A 17,169-nucleotide genomic window follows, 5' to 3' on the forward strand; every position below is an offset into this window, starting at 1 on the left:
ATATCTTATCGCCTAATGGGTACCGCTATGTGCACCAGCCATGAAGCGAAATTAAGCCTCTTGCCTCATGCAGCAGTCACCTGCTCCAATGCAGAACTTGAAACTTTAAAAATAGTGTTTCTTCACACGAGATGTCAGTATGGAGTGATAGGTGGGAGACACTGGATAGAGAACCACACACTAAAAAAAAAAACCTGATATATCACTACTGGATGGGGTGGAGGGAGCTCCATTCTATAGCTTCAATAGCATCAATCAGCAGAAAGTTCAGGATCACCCCTGCTAAGATCAACCTATTGCTCTGATCTAGGAGTCTGGATGCACTTTCCCCTGTCTGAATCATACATACATACATACATCTTATTGATTTGCCTATACAGTAAAACCCACAAGGACATAAAATGACAAACCACAAATTGGATGAACTGTAGAACATTGACCTGCACTCCACCAACCAGAAAAGGATATTACCTGCAGATCGCCTCAGTCTCCCGAGCACCTGTATGCAATGACCCTTTATGTTAATAATTTATTTAATTTAAAGCCAATAAAGATTAAACTTCTGATGAACTTCATGTTACATAATATTTCTACTCAGAAGACTAGGTATATGACACGTTCCACTTTATATCTAGTGCCTGGTTGGAGGAATATGATGATCCGGTCATTGCTCGGGTGAACCGACGCATGCAAGCCATTACTGGCCTGACGGTTGACACAGCTGAACTGCTGCAGGTAACAAAATCCATTGAAAACTGCGACATTAGTGGAAATTTATGTGTAGCTTTTTCAGGTTTTCCTGAAGCAATTGCTTTTATGGATCTGGGCCAAATAACTAGAATAGTACGGGACTATTAAATTGAATAATTTTAATTTCTCTTTTGCCTTTCCCTTGACATGTCCTGATATGTGTAATAAGAAAAATGGCTTAATAATGTAGTGTGATAGGTCTTTACTTTGTAATATATATCTATGCATGGTTACTTATTGTTTGTTGGGATTGCAGGCTATTTCTTCATTTTCCTAGCATCCCACGTTATTGATTTGTTTTTTTTTTAATGAGGAAACCGATTCCTGACCTGCACTTAGTTAAAGGATTTGGCCACTAATACAAAACTGTACCAGGGTAAGTATAAGACCCTAATGAGGTCACACATATTGTACTTACCCTGAGCCACAGGATTGGCAATTTCCTGTGGAATATCATATCCTGGTGACTTCTGAAGAAAGGAGCCGGCCATGCAGTCATTACTGTATGGATTCCCTATATGTGATAATCACTCCCATATCATTGGTTGTTGGGGTGTCCGGATGTCCCTGGCATGCACCTCCAACCACTGATTTATGCATTTCCATGGGGTTATCACAGGGGGGCATGCATAAAGTAATAACTATACGGCCCCCTCCTTCCTCCAAAAGCCAACAGGATACGGTCTCTGGGAGTCCTAGGTGTCACACATCTGTATATTGAAACTATATTAGAAAGGCTCTTTTCATCCCTCCCTTGGGATCAGAATTCTAAAAATGAAATATTCTTCTCTTTGAGATGTGCTTTTAGTGATAACATAATACATTTCTGTGTATACATTTCCCACCAACAGGTAGCCAACTATGGCATGGGAGGTCAGTACGAGCCACATTTTGATTTTTCTAGGGTAAGTCCATCAAAGAATAAGGTACTATGTATACTTAATATTCTCTCACAGTTACCTTTTTATATGAATATAAATAATCTACTAACAGTTTTTTGTTGTATTTGTGAATGTAGTGTACACATTGGTAGTTATGTGTAAATGGTTTCTATACAATGTGTATACACCAATCTTACAATCTACATGGATGATCCTGTTACCTATTTGCATCACCAGCTCCACCTTGTGGCGATGAACTGTTTTTGCTGATGCAACAGATTTTGTTATAAATTTTTTTTTAATAATGTCCCATTTATCCATGTGTTGTCTACTAGTTAAATTTTTTTAGCTTTATCTAATTGTCATTCTGCAACAGATCTGTAACAAGTGATTGAATCCATGAAATGTTACACTTCAGTGATCTTTACAAATAAGTCACGCGACTGCTTGATCTGTCTATATAACAGCTGTATATTGTTACAATGGAATTATAAATGAGATTGTGTCACACCCTGTTTCTTCCGCTCAGTTGTAGGAGTCATTTCATATCTTCACCACAAGAGGATGCCATAATATTACTTATGGTATCATGTCCAACACAGTCACATGATTCAATTTAAAGCATGATTTAATATTTTGTTAAGACAACATCCTGGGATAATGGTATTGATAACCTAGCATTAGGATAAATCCTCAATATTCAGCACCCCCATAAGTACAAGTATCCATACCCCTTAAATGGGAACTGAGCTGTAGGAATCAGAGATGGCCACTTCACAGTATACGGAGACGGTAACTTCTGAACAGTGCTGCTTTGTACATTGAGTGAGCTGTGGTTTCAGCTATTCAGGGGTTCTTCGTGTCCAACACCCAATTTTTGCTGTGAAAATTTACCCAAACAATATTAAAGGTCCAGAAAAGTTACTTATAAGAATATATTTGTATTACCTGCAGTATTTAGCAGTTCATAGATTCTTTTAATATATTTCCTGATGTGCATTAACATAACTGTGCAATTTTTACACTGGCAACTTTTTAAAAAACTTGTGAATAAAAAACTGGAATTGTTCACTTTGCAATAAAGGTACATCCACATAAGATATATTGGATAATTGGATAACTTTTCATTGCACAAACAATATCACTTATTTGCTGAAAGTGGACAACCCCCTTAAATCCCATTCACTTCAGTAGGAACAAAGCTGTTGTACCATCGGCTGCCAGCCTCCTTAACTATAGAGCTTTGGCACTGGACATCCATCAATGGGGGTTTAGGCTACATTCACACGAACGTATGGGGACATATATACGGCGTATATACGTCCCCCATGCATTTCAATGGCCTCGCGGCGCCATACGCGAGCGGTACAGTGCCGTTACGTAGCCCATAGAAAGATAGGACATGTCCTATCTTTGTCTGGAATACGGCGCTGTGCACTGTATATTCCTATGGAGAGGGGCAGGGTCGAGCAGCGCTACAGTACGGCGGGCATACATCGTGTGAATGTAGCCTTGTCGACAATGGGCCATCTGAAATTCATGATCTATAGTTTCTATTATGTGCTAACCCCCTTTAATTTGTTGGATGTTGATATTCATTTGACATTTTTGACGTGCCTTGTGTATATTTTCATTTTGTGCCTGCATGTTAATAATTCTAGTTACAATTGTGTCTTTTGGCTAATATCTTAACTTTCAAGGTACACAACTTGTAATTTACACTTGTAATCCCATCCTTAATGTGTTATGGTTCTTATGATCTAAATAGCTGTATATATGTATTTTATGATGTTCATGCTAAACTTAAAATATATTGCAAGCTACTAAAGCAACAATTTACAATAACCGAAAAAATGAACTGCAAAATCAAAGGGACTCTGTATCAGGACCAAAGCCATACCCGCACGATACACGGTGCAGTCATTTCTGAGATTACTCTTCTTGTGCTGCTGTTTGGTCATTGTAAATGCTTGTACCAAAATGTTTCTTGATTTACTTATTTTGGTGGTGGGTGATGCAAGATGCAGTTTTGCTTTGCGGCTTGTCTGGCTATGAAGTTATTATTATAAAATTGGTCATTATCCATTGACTCCATATTTGTTACAACTGTTGAAATTTGCGCAGGGAACCAAATTATGTGATATGTCACCTAGAGTTTGAGCTGCTTCATGCGGTGCACATTGTCATGGCTTCTGCTAGCTTGCTTAGCCTGCTACTTTGTGTGAAAAATGTATGAATTTTGCTTAAGCACATTCCACTCTCTTAACACATTACTATACAGTAGAGTGATGCAGTGGCCACTGTATTTGCACTGATATCTGGCCATCAGTCTAGATGGTATTTTACACAATATGTGTACACACACTCAAAAACATTAAAGGAAATGATGAAATGCCTGAGACAAGTTTCCTTTAAAAAAAAAAAAAGGTTAGGTTAGTGTGCCATGTATAAAGATAACTACAATGAGAATTGGGTTGTGGATCAATTTCTTAAACCTCAAATAGGAAAATATGCAAGGAAAACAAAAAAAAAATCCCAGCTTTTTTAGTCTCCCATTTTTTTTCAGGGTTAATCAGAAAAATTAATAATCTATCCAGAAATATTTTGTTTCCCAGGTACTCTGCCATGACCCTCCTTCTTATCTATATGCAAGACAACTGGTACCCTCGTGTAGGGATTGAAATATACGTTTCTAATGTAAAATCTTACTCCTTTACCTATAAAAAAAAAATGTTTAAGCTACAAAGTCATGGGCAGTCGAGCTGAGTTAGAGGCTGAAGCGGGAGCATCTATCTTTAATTTTATAGTGCTTAGAACTACGAATAAGAATCTCATTTTTCAGATTTCATCAGGTCTGTGGGTCTGTGATTGTCAGACTAGAAATAGAGGAAGCTAAAAAAAAGATAGTTGAAAACTGGATCTTTATCTGAAGCTCGCATCTGTAGCTCACAGAACCATAAGCCTGATGCGGTCTGACGAGATTCTTATCTTTAATTGGACACCAAAGGCATGTTTTTAGGTACTATAAAACTGAAGATAGCGATGTCACAAGTAACCCTTCCACTGCCACGCCTAAACTTGACTAATTCCGGGAACGTATCACTCTTCTATGCTCTCTCTCTGCTCACCATGACTTTGGAAGGAGATTTTTTTTTTTTTTTGAAGGTAAAAAGGAGAGATTTTGCAACAGGGAATCCTAGAAAGGATATTTAATACCCATCCTCAGAGTGCTGGGGTAAAATGAGGATGAAATCTGTTGTCTCTTTTTAAAGCAAACCTGTCACCAGGGAGGGGGCAGTTGCAACCTTTGTGTTACTGTGTTGGTTTCCTTTCCACCACACTCATGCAGCTCCCTTCTCACTTCCTGTCATTTTGCATTGAGCAGGCAGGGGAGGAAGGGGGATGGTGTGGCGATATAGGCACACACAGGCTGCAGCTGCCTCCTCCCCCGGCACTTACTACATACTGCTGGCAGGGAGTCAGGTAATGTTAATAAAACTTATAAAAAGTACTGAAATGATTCTGAATGCTGACAAGGGCATTTGTAAAATCTGCACAGAAGAAAGCTATTGAAAGCAGTTCTCACCAGCTAAAAATGACATTCCTTGTTCTAAAAAAAACTTTTCTGCATGGGTTTTGCTCCCGGATTTTCTATTTCTATTTTTAGTGTTCTTTAAAGAAGCCTTTTTCATCTTTTTTTTTTTTTTTAATGTTAAAACCATTTATAGACAATATAACTCGGCATGTAACCCTGCTTCCTCAAGCCACTGCTTGCCAAAGCTTCCTAGGTCATACTTTATCATGGAGGTCACACTAGTTTGTAGAATGTCCACTTAAAGGGGTTTTACCACTTGCCAGGGCCTAACATGCTGATCAGTGGGGATCTCGGTGATGAGACCCCCACAGAACATGAAAAGGAGGGGGTCCGATGGGGTCCCACATACCTCCATTGGATCCCTCGTCGCTCCGGCAGCGTAATGGAATGGAGACCCCCGCTGATCAGCAAGTTGGGCTCAGTCCTGGGGATAGGGCCCAACTTCTGTTCATGGGAAAACCCCTTTAATTTGCCTGACCTGACACTGTATATTTTAAATACAGGTTTTTTGGTTGGTGCCTATATATTGAGGGCTTATTCTTGGCTGTCATGGTTTGATAGCTGGGAGTCCATCTTTTTGAACCCTGCCAGGCAGCAGGGCGCTGCATCATTTTGGAACTGAAGTTTGTTACATATTTTTGGACTTTGAAGCTTGGGCTTGATGGCTTATCATTTCCATGAGAAAATCTGTTTGCAAAAAAAACATTTATAGACACACACATACTTTCTTTTAGTACACGCATACATATTTATTTTCTATATGTATCTATGTATACTTATAGTATATATAGTAATGCCATGGCTTGCATATATTTCTGTGCATTTTCACTCTTGTTAAAGACTTGTAATCTCACAAATCTGGTTCACAGGATGATAATATTCTTTATTGGCCGGACTTGTACGCAAAGTACAATTGTATTTTGTGTTCAATATTTCGAAACAGATGGTGTTGGTAATTTTTTCAAATTTGGAATCTGGGTTAAAGTTATTATCTGTTGCAGCGTCCCTTTGACTCCAATCTCAAAACGGATGGAAATAGGCTTGCAACATATCTTAACTATGTAAGTACCATGTTTCATGTCCTGTGGCCTCTTCAGGTCTGCAGTTTATTCTCATATTTAATTTTATAGAAAGAGGAACCTGATGTATTCAAGCGTTTAGGGACTGGCAATCGGGTGGCCACCTTTTTGAACTACGTAAGTATGGCAGCTCCAATAACCAAACGGGAGTGAGCAAATTTGAGTAGGACGGCTGCCAAAGTCTTGGTACATCGGTTTAGTATTGGACCGCCGGTTCCATTTCATACTAACAAAGTTACGAAAGCAGATCATGTAGAGATGTACTGTTTTATTTGCTTGGAATGGATCCAAAAAACTTTGAAAAGAACCGCCTTGGTGACCAGCAGTATGGTCCTAGGTTTTACCTTACAAAGTGCTATTTTATAGAAAATGAAATGACCACATATAATTGATATGACTAAAATGACCTGAACTCCAAAAAATGGTGTTATTTATGCAATGGTAACAATTTGTACAATTTCTATTTGCAATTGATTGTGTCTAGTCATCATAACTTTTCTATGGGTTAAAAAAAAGTTCTTATTGTGAGAAAGTAGTAAATAAATCGGCTATAGATTTTTATTAATTTTTTTTTAATTCACCATAAACTCAGAGATAAAATGTAGTAAATGATAAAATAAAACCCCATTCATAAATGTTGAACAAGTAAATTTGCATGGTGGCTATTATGTTTTGTAGGTACTAACCACTCCGCCCAGGGGTTTGGCCTATTACAGTGATGGCGAACCTTTTAGAGACCAAGTGCCCAAACTGCAAACCAAAGTCTACGCTATCATTGCAGAGTGCCAACCCGGCTATTGAGCCTATAATTACCGACAATCCCCCTCTATAAGGGACATATAATAAAGTAGTATCATGACCATTACCAGTACAACATGATAAATACCACCATACTGATAATAAACAGACCAATATCACTAATAATATCACTAAGCAGGAGCAAATACAGTGAGGGACACTACCCCCATCTAATGAGGAGCACTACCCCCATCCAGTGAGGGACACTACCCCCATCCACTGAGGAGCACTACCCCCATCCACTGAGGGGCACTACCCCCATCCAGTGAGGGGCACTACCCCCATCCAGTGAGGGGCACTACCCCCATCCAGTGAGGGGCACTACCCCCATCCAGTGAGGGGCACTACCCCCATCCAGTGAGGGGCACTACCCCCATCCAGTGAGGGGCACTACCCCCATCCAGTGAGGGACACTACCCCCATCCAGTGAGGAGCACTACCCCCATCCAGTGAGATGCACTACCCACATACACTGAGGATCACTACCTCCATCCAGTGAGGAACACTACCCCCATCCACTGAGGAGCACTACCCCCATCCACTGAGGAGCACTACCCCCATCCACTGAGGAGCACTACCCCCATCCACTGAGGAGCACTACCCCCATCCACTGAGGAGCACTACCCCCATCCACTGAGGAGCACTACCCCCATCCACTGAGGAACACTACCCCCATCCACTGAGGAACACTACCCCCATCCACTGAGGAACACTACCCCCATCCACTGAGGAACACTACCCCCATCCAGTGAGGATCACTACCTCCATCCAGTGAGGGACACTACCCCCATCCAGTGAGGGACACTACCCCCATCCACTGAGGAACACTACCCCCATCCACTGAGGAACACTACCCCCATCCAGTGAGGATCACTACCTCCATCCAGTGAGGGACACTACCCCCATCCAGTGAGATGCACTACCCACATACACTGAGGAACACTGCCCACATACAGTGAGGAACACTGCCCACATACACTGAGGAACACTACCTCCATCCAGTGAGGAACACTACCCCCATCCAGTGAGGAACACTACCCCCATCCAGTGAGGAACACTACCCCCATCCACTGAGGAGCACTACCCCCATCCACTGAGGAGCACTACCCCCATCCACTGAGGAGCACTACCCCCATCCACTGAGGAGCACTACCCCCATCCACTGAGGAGCACTACCCCCATCCACTGAGGAGCACTACCCCCATCCACTGAGGAGCACTACCCCCATCCACTGAGGAGCACTACCCCCATCCACTGAGGAACACTACCCCCATCCACTGAGGAACACTACCCCCATCCACTGAGGATCACTACCTCCATCCAGTGAGGGACACTACCCCCATCCAGTGAGGAGCACTACCCCCATCCAGTGAGGAACACTACCCCCAGCCAGTGAGGAACACTACCCCCAGCCAGTGAGGAACACTACCCCCAGCCAGTGAGGAGCACTACCCCCATCCACTGAGGAGCACTACCCCCATCCACTGAGGAGCACTACCCCCATCCACTGAGGAGCACTACCCCCATCCACTGAGGAGCACTACCCCCATCCACTGAGGAGCACTACCCCCATCCACTGAGGAGCACTACCCCCATCCAGTGAGGAGCACTACCCCCATCCAGTGAGGAGCACTACCCCCATCCACTGAGGAGCACTACCCCCATCCACTGAGGAGCACTACCCCCATCCACTGAGGAGCACTACCCCCATCCACTGAGGAGCACTACCCCCATCCACTGAGGAGCACTACCCCCATCTAGTGAAGAGCACTACCCCCATACAGTGACCAAATATCAGGGGCAATATGAAGGATTGTTGAATTCAATTTGGAGGGGGGCACCTGTGCCATGCTGTCAGTGAGGGCAGTGTAGTGCACCCTGGCATCACTGGCAGCATGGCACAGCAACAAGGGATCCAGCCAGGGGCAGTAGATTTGTGACCATGGGAAGCTGTCATACAGGGCAGTTTGGGACACTAAACAATAAGGACCTGTAGTTGTTTAGTGTCCCAAAGCTGCCTGCTGCCTGTGTAACGCACACAGAACAGCTGCTGCTTCCATGTACTCACCGGGCGTTGTGTAAGCTCCGGATGTTCTGCCCTCATTCTCACGGAGTTCCCGGCTGCAGGGGAGGAGGGGGAGGGAGTTGAGGGGCGGGCACTGACTTGCTCTGTGTCTAAGGCAGCACTTGTGAGCACAGAGCAGGTCAGATGCAGACTACAGTATGAGAGATCACTGAAGCTCTCGGCAAGCGGCAGATTTTCCTGCATTGCCTGAGCTGCAGTGATTAACAGGGAAATGGAACAGGAAGATGGTACGCGTGCCCACAGAGAGGGCTGTGCGTGCCCTCTCTGGCACGCGTGCCATAGGTTCGCCACCACTGGCCTATTAGATATGCCTTAGTTTCTTTTGCTGCATAATAAAATATTTCAGTCTGTTTTTTCACCATGGATACCTTGCACCACAAAAAAAATTAAAAATAAATATATAAAAAATTTTTTTTGTATGTTTTGGGATCTACATACATACTATGGCCCAGATTTTGCACCAGTTTTCTATCTGACTTCGCAGATTCTTTTTAGTGCAAACTGGTTGCACATGTATTTATAAAGTGTCCAAGAGATATTTGTGGCGCATGCAAAACAAAATTCTGCACATAAAGGGGCGTTCCTGTGCTTGGTCACTGTTATCATGCAGAGTCTGACAGAATTGTGTTGCAATATCTATGTTTAAGGTGCACCAAAAAAATTTGGTACATTCTGCCAGAGCAGTGCAGGAGGCACCAGATTTATGAATTTGTCACACACTGTACAGGCAAACTGCACATAGTTCAGTTTGCAATATATTGTTTATTATCTGTGCCTATGTGTGTAGCATTTTAGTTTTTTTTAATTTGAGTTCTATTTATGGCTTGCAAGTTTTTGCTTGTTTGCCACTGACAATTTATTACAATTTTATATAATTTAATTTTATATTAAATTCATCTGTATTAAATTTTCCATAAAAAGTACAAACGATACGATACAAAACCACATATAGTAAATAGGATGATATACTTATATGATCGATATAACATATATATCAAAACCCATAAATTGTAATTACTCTAATGGAACAACAACGCAAAACTTCAGACCCTACCTCAAATAACCACTATTAGCAGAAGTTTTTTTTTCTTTTTTAATCTCTTCTCATTAGCACTTTCAAGTAAGCTGGTTCTATACACCAAATGTAGCCATTTTCTTATTTTAGGAATATAAGGGCATTTCTACCTTTTCAGTCAAATGTGTAGCCAAAAATATTTTAGTTACAGCACTCATACAGATTTCTCTTTAGGAATGCCCAATGAATTCAACAAAGCTAAAATATCAGCTGTTGCTACAAACTCTATCCGAATTCCCACTTTATTCTCAAGAATATTAACTACTTCTTTCCAATTATATCTAATTAGAAGTTATCATTATTCTACACATTTGGCTGGTAAATGTTAGCTTTTGCAGCCTGTATGGTGTAAATGTAGCCAGGAAATGTTTTAAGTCTGTTTTCTATATGAATACAAATTTGGTCAACCACAAAAAGAGAGGAAATTGAAACAAGCACAATATAAATAATTAGGTGCAGCAATAGTCTCTTATTTCTCTTGAATTGTTTTATTACATTTCGGTTTTAAACATCTTGACCTGTTTACCAGTGATTAAGTAAATAAAAACTTCTTAGAAAATAATTGCCTGTACAGTTGGTGCGGTTTCCATGTGAGTGGAGTTCTTAGAAGATGTGTTAAACCCCTACCACGTGTGCAAATGAGCTGCAATAGCTTCTCACCACGTAGTAGCTGGTTAAGACGTTCTCTTGTTCAAAGATCCCTGTCTGTACATAATGAAATTTGTGTTTAAAATCAGCGATTCCACCTTGGAAGTGCAAATGGAAATTAAAGAAGGGGGATTTCCCAATGATGACCATCTATTGGTTATTGTTTTCTTCTCTTGTGGGCAGTGTCTTCTACCGTATTCACTCTTCCTTCGTTTTTTTTAACCCATGTATTTTAATTTTATTCTCTCTGTCAGTTTTTCTTTTGTATCTACCTATGCTTAAAATAAATTAAGGTGAAAAATACATTTAAAAATATATATAATATAAGAAATAGAGGTCACAGTGGACGGAAGGGTCTGTCTTTCACTAGGGGTCGTCTGTAAGTCGGGTGTCCTTAAGTAAGGGACCGCCTGTGTGTGTATATTAATATATATATATATATGTGCGTATATAGAACACATATTGTGTATTGTGTGTGTATGTGTGTGTGTGTATGTATGTGTAATATATATATATATATATATATATATATATATATGTGTGTGTATATTACACATATTCAATAGGCAGTGCAGAGGGCCACTAAGTAAAGTACCATACCTGTTATTTACCACACCCTTGCCACTCCCTGGTTGTTCCCCATCTATAACCAGTAGATTTTTATAGCAGTCGCCCACGTATATGACCCGTGTACATTTTCTTTTGTAAACTCAAGTTTCAGTACTGTATCAAACAGATTTTGTGGTCTCTGAAATGTATTCATCTGCAGTTTCATGATTTGATTAAAACCAGTAATCTGTGTTTTCTTTATATAAAGTAAAGTTTTGGACACTGCCTTGAAGAAATATTAAAGAAAATTGGGGTCTTTTTATATTTGTATTGGGAAGTAAATCTATTAACGAAGTGTGGTTGAATCTTTCAAAGCTCCTGGGCAGGTTATGTAGCAGTTCTATGAGATGTACTATCCAAATGGATTTTATCCTACATGGCGAAGATCCATGATTTTTAGTGGCATCATGGATGTGGAAATCTGCAGCGTGTGGGTTTATAAATGATGCATCGTGTAATGTGACTGTCACGTGGCTTCCCTTAGATGAGTGACGTACAAGCTGGTGGTGCCACCGTGTTCCCAGATTTTGGAGCAGCAGTTTGGCCAAGAAAGGTATGTCATCCACAAAGTACTACATAAAATATATGTTTAAAGCTAAACATGTAGTAAATGTTTTGTCAATGTTTGTTAATACAGGCCTACATGTATGGCATATCAAATTTGGAAAGTGTCAAGAAAATTGAGCATGGGCATGAAGAAGGCATAATTTAGGTGATGGTTATTAAAAACATAGGGAAAAAGTTGAAAATCTAAGTTTGCTCATGGCAATTGGTTTTATGGCAAGGATTTATACTCAAGTGGACCTCTGGCTCAGAGAGGGCCAAAAAAACACATATAACCAATAATGCAAGTAAATAAGGGGGAGGGGACGGGGAAGCAAGGGGAAGAAATGGCAATTGGTTTTAAATAACTGGTTTTACTCTGGTCAAGCCTTACTAAAAAAATACCTCCCAAAATGCTAACATATTAAGTAAGGAAGCTATATACATTTTATTACCAAGATCAAATCATGCAAAGCAAATCACCAGTGCCTCTGGTACATCTTCAATGCGCTCAGGAGATGGAAGATTATACGGGAGGTTAAATATAGATGGATATGTCTCGCACTACTTTAACGAAACATAACGTTTCCACAATTTCACAGCATCTGAAGGAGGCTATAAATGAGAATGCTAAAAACAAGTTGTGAATTTGGAGGATAGCCAGTTTTGATCGAATATGAGGTCTACTGGTTTTCCAGAGGGGATTGAAGGCTTCAACTGTCAAGAGTTTATTCAACAGTGGCTAACAGTGACATTTGGATTTGCCCAATCTATTTTTTTCTTATGGAAAGGGGAATGTAGCACAGGTTAACCCTAAAGTTGTTTAGTAAACCATTGTGCTTGGTCTGTGTAAAACGGTCCATGTTTGGCCAGATGGAGAAAGCACAATGTCACGTACAAGACTCCTTGCATAATAGAGAAATATGATGGAAGGAATCCATCCTTCCATCATGTGGGAAGATTTTTTCAGTTTGCTGAGACCATACTAACGACACAAAATAGGAAGGGTCTGATTACATAAATGTACTAGGGCAATGCTGCTGGATTAGAATTCTGTAGGCTTTACTAAATGGTATCAAGAATTTGACAGCAGCATTTTAGAAGTCCTTTTATGTCGAAATTTTATCATCCTCTTGCTGTCATTGCAGGGCACTGCAGTTTTCTGGTACAATCTTTTCAGAAGTGGAGAGGGCGACTATAGGACAAGGCACGCTGCTTGTCCTGTATTAGTAGGCAGTAAGTGGGGTAAGTCATTTTTTGGGTAATATATTTCATCACTGTATTCGCATTTACATTGGGAAAAAATAATCGCTAAAGAATCATTTTAGCCCCAAACAATTGAGACAGTGTGGTTTACACATTTTATATGCAATAACTGTACTTTGGAAATTGTGTATTGGACACCAGTGGGTCACACACCTGTCCTTGCCCACATTGTTAAAGGGAAGCTGTCAGGGCGATTTTATTTCCCAAAACGCCCTGTAATTTTTTCATGACCCCATAAAAAAAAAACTTATATGCTTCCCTTTGTCAGCAGCCCTCAGCTCCAGCGCAATAATGTAGTGAAGCCACTGTAGTACACTTCGGCTTCCATCCTGACTTGTTGGATATGTCTATTATCTCGACAGCTCTTCAGTCTTGAGTGGTCAGATTCTGTGATGCCGCATTCTGGAGATATTGTTATCAAGAACCAGATTGTAGCAGTAGCCCTTTGCATACTAGTTTTCTGCCTTTTATATAATTATGTAGTGGCATACCAGTGGGTTATTACATGTTGAAGGCAATTCTGTAGAGGCGCTTTCAACTAGGATGGAGAAAAAAAGAACAAGTTGGTATAGAGATGGTTGTGAGAGGAGCAGATGGTAAGAGCGGGAAGCTAGTCTGGTAACGGTCAGAGACTGTCATCATGTGTCAGACACACATGTGCATGTTGTTCCCTGAATACCCGCAGCAAATGTCTGGTATCACCTTATAGAAATAAATACCCTCTTAGGAAACTGTATCCCAGAGGCTCCTATCATGGTGATTGCATCTTCTACATATAGCTTATTGAGGAATTATGAACCGTTTTTAACTTATTTTATCTTCTATCTTTTCTTTTTACTAGTTTCTAATAAATGGTTCCACGAAAGAGGACAAGAATTTCTAAGACCTTGTGGATTAACAGAAGTTGACTGACCCAGTGTATTCAGCTGTTTGCTGGGTTTTTATATATTTTTTTACATTTTGTTTTTTAGAACTTTTTTTTTTGTAATTTTCTCAAATTCACTCCTGGTATCCAGTGTGGTGAAACTGTGGGGACTTTGGAAATCTAAAAGCCATACAGAAAATTCCACTATACGTAAAATGTGAAAGAAAAACAAGATGCTGAATTTATCATTTCACCTGTTGTTTCGTAGGGTCTGTTCATCAGGTTGTGACATATTCCACAGGAAAATACATTACTTGCATATTTTTGTGTAATATGTTTTTCACTTCATACAGAACTAAGAAAAAAATATGTACACCACCTTGTGGATTATACCAATTCCACACCAAAAGCCTCATTCTTTTCTAGTCCTACAGATCATATGATGCGGATTTCCCACATGCAATTTATAAATCTGTATGCTAAATATTAGAATGTGGGGAACATTGTGGGGTGGTTTCTATAAGCAACATTCCGATAAGCCCATCACATCGGAATTCTTCAGCACTATATCTATAATACACTATAACAACATTACAAAGTTTTCTAAGTGTTTTTTTTTTTAATTTTACATTGGATTTGCCTTAACATGCCCTGAATGAAGTTGCTTATATAACCTCAAATATCTTCCTTATCTTGGGTGTGGGCTGCAGTTGCAGTGGAATTCCCAGTTGCTGCTGTTCGGTGCGCATCATTTGTGCCACTATTTTACACACAGCTGATGGCATAGAGAGATTAAATTTTGCCAAATGTATTGCTATATGTTTTTTCTTTTTTATCAATTTGAAATGTGGTTGAAACCAAGATAAGAATCATAGAAGTGTTCCACCCAAACTTAATGGGAAACGTGAAGCAGCCACAATTTCCACAATATGTCAGGTTTTCTGCTGTTCTGCCTTAGGTGACCTTTCATTACAAACCTAGTGAAATCATGTTCGTTGGTGCATTGTGGGCGGTGATATAGATGGGGACATACATCGATCCGGATGCCAAATGTTTCCTTTTGCTGTACATTTTCTCATGGGTCAAGCCAAGTTTGGTTAAACTGTTAAAGTCTATTTTTGTGATATAAAAGTAATAAAAGTTTGTGATGTGAAAATGTGTCTTAAGTGCTGTATACTGTATAACAAGTCAAAACCTTCAGACCAATGTCAAATAGTCAGTTTCTAAACAGGTTAGTTGTGTGATGATCCTACTGTGTCCTCTGACAATACATATAAAAAAGTTCAGCCAAACTAAATATTAAATGTTAAAAAAACCAACCCTGGCTACTATAAAGTGCAAGCACATAAGCTCCACCATATTTGCTTCCGAACTGCACCCCCATCATGTCATTGGAGGGCACTGATTGCACTGGTCACTGGTGTTCTTATAAAGATTCCGCTGAAGGGTATATGTCACCGGGAACTTATAAATGTAAATATTTGTTTCCATTTGAGGAATTGGATGTAAGGGACACTTTATAAGTGACCCGTTATCGGGAAGGTCATTTTAACATGATGACAGGTTCCTATAGCTTCTGGCATGTTGATTTCAAAAATGCCTTTTAACATTATCTGGCTCCCTGGCTTGGGGAATTAGAGAACCATCTTAGGGAGAAACTCCAGGGAAGTTATAGTGGATTCTATTTGCATATTAAGATCAACTCCATCATTTCTTGCGGATACCTCCGCTAAATGTATTCATTTCTCTGCCAAGGAGAGTGCATTATCCAATGCAACCTAAAGCACTCTATGGCTAAAGCAGCGGGGTGCGGATGTATGTTCAAAGACAAAATTGTGCAGTAAAAAATGATTTCCAGACACCGAATGACCACAGAAAAAAAAATCCTTTTTGTGGTAAAGTTTTGAGGGAAGTGGAAGCAAGGAAGGTGGAGTTTTCAAAAGGGGAACCTACCTGTAGGGCGTATTGCTTCCAAGGAAAATGGTAAGCCTGCATATATTCCAAATCATCCAACTACCAAGAGCTTATTGCTTTTTGGGAAACCCTGAAAAAAAGATACAATTGGAATTCACATCCTTCATATGGTTCTAGAATCAATCTGCGGTACTCTGAGAATGGAAGATGCGTTCTTTCTGCGCTTTCAGGACCATTAGAAGACCTTCATAAGTCCTGAAATGGCTCTTGGAACAGATATACAAGGATTTCATGGGTGAAGGCCCTTAGTATAAAAAATTTGGGCAGTAGCCCGGGTCCCATGGCCGCCCAAACCTCCTATATCATAATCCACTATGACCGCATTTCTTCTTACTCTGAAAATATTCTCCTGGGCAGAGGCCACTCCTCTGACTGCTACCCTCTCAATTTCTGACATCCATAGACAACATGTTGGCAAAAAATATTTTAGAAATATTTGAATCCCAATGTGAGTAGTGCCTGAGTATGCATTTGACATGAATTTGGTTGAACAGGGGAACCACCCCAAACGGCATGCACTTTTCATGTAATTTTGGGATTATTGAAAGTGATTTCCATTATTTTGATGAACAGAATAGTATAAAAAACAATCTTGGTGTAGTATTAATAAGGTTAATACTTGGAATATTTATTGATTTGTTACTTCTGCTGTAATGTGGAAAATTACTTCATAGGTTTTCATTCACAAAGGGCATAAAGGACCTGACCTGTTCAATAGAAAAGTGCTGTCTTATACCACAGAGCTTGAAGTGGCTTCGTATACAGAATTAATATTGATTCCTATAGGTGTAACCCACTAGGAGCCTCTATTCATGAATTTTCCCTTTTATAAATTTGTTTTATAGAAGCACTTCTTATGTGGATAAGTAAGCACTTCTTACCTCTACAATTTATGAACCATATAAATTGTGTGGACGAAAATTTATTTAAAACGTATAAACATCTGTAAAATTTTCGGCAGCTTGTATAACGTATAAAAGAAAAAACAAACAACTGTTTC

The 17,169-nt window shown here is 40.1% G+C and overlaps 1 protein-coding gene across 3 annotated transcripts in view; it reads left to right on the top strand.

Moving 5' to 3' along the window:
- Positions 1 to 15,359, top strand: part of P4HA2 (prolyl 4-hydroxylase subunit alpha 2) — a 48,727-nt gene extending 33,368 nt beyond the window's left edge. Inside the window, exons 10-16 of one of the 3 annotated variants that reach the window (XM_072145988.1) lie at positions 636 to 735; positions 1,602 to 1,655; positions 6,228 to 6,287; positions 6,357 to 6,422; positions 12,006 to 12,074; positions 13,213 to 13,309; positions 14,172 to 15,359. In XM_072145988.1, coding sequence (XP_072002089.1) covers positions 636 to 735; positions 1,602 to 1,655; positions 6,228 to 6,287; positions 6,357 to 6,422; positions 12,006 to 12,074; positions 13,213 to 13,309; positions 14,172 to 14,242 — 517 coding nt within the window. In that variant the 3' untranslated portion in view covers positions 14,243 to 15,359. The remainder of the gene's footprint in view (positions 1 to 635; positions 736 to 1,601; positions 1,656 to 6,227; positions 6,288 to 6,356; positions 6,423 to 12,005; positions 12,075 to 13,212; positions 13,310 to 14,171) is intronic. The other 2 variants (XM_072145990.1, XM_072145989.1) reach the window with 2 other exon arrangements.
- Positions 15,360 to 17,169: the final 1,810 nt, after the last annotated feature.

Source organism: Engystomops pustulosus, chromosome 4 (assembly GCF_040894005.1).
Source record: "Engystomops pustulosus chromosome 4, aEngPut4.maternal, whole genome shotgun sequence".
Taxonomy (NCBI): Eukaryota; Metazoa; Chordata; class Amphibia; order Anura; family Leptodactylidae; genus Engystomops; species Engystomops pustulosus.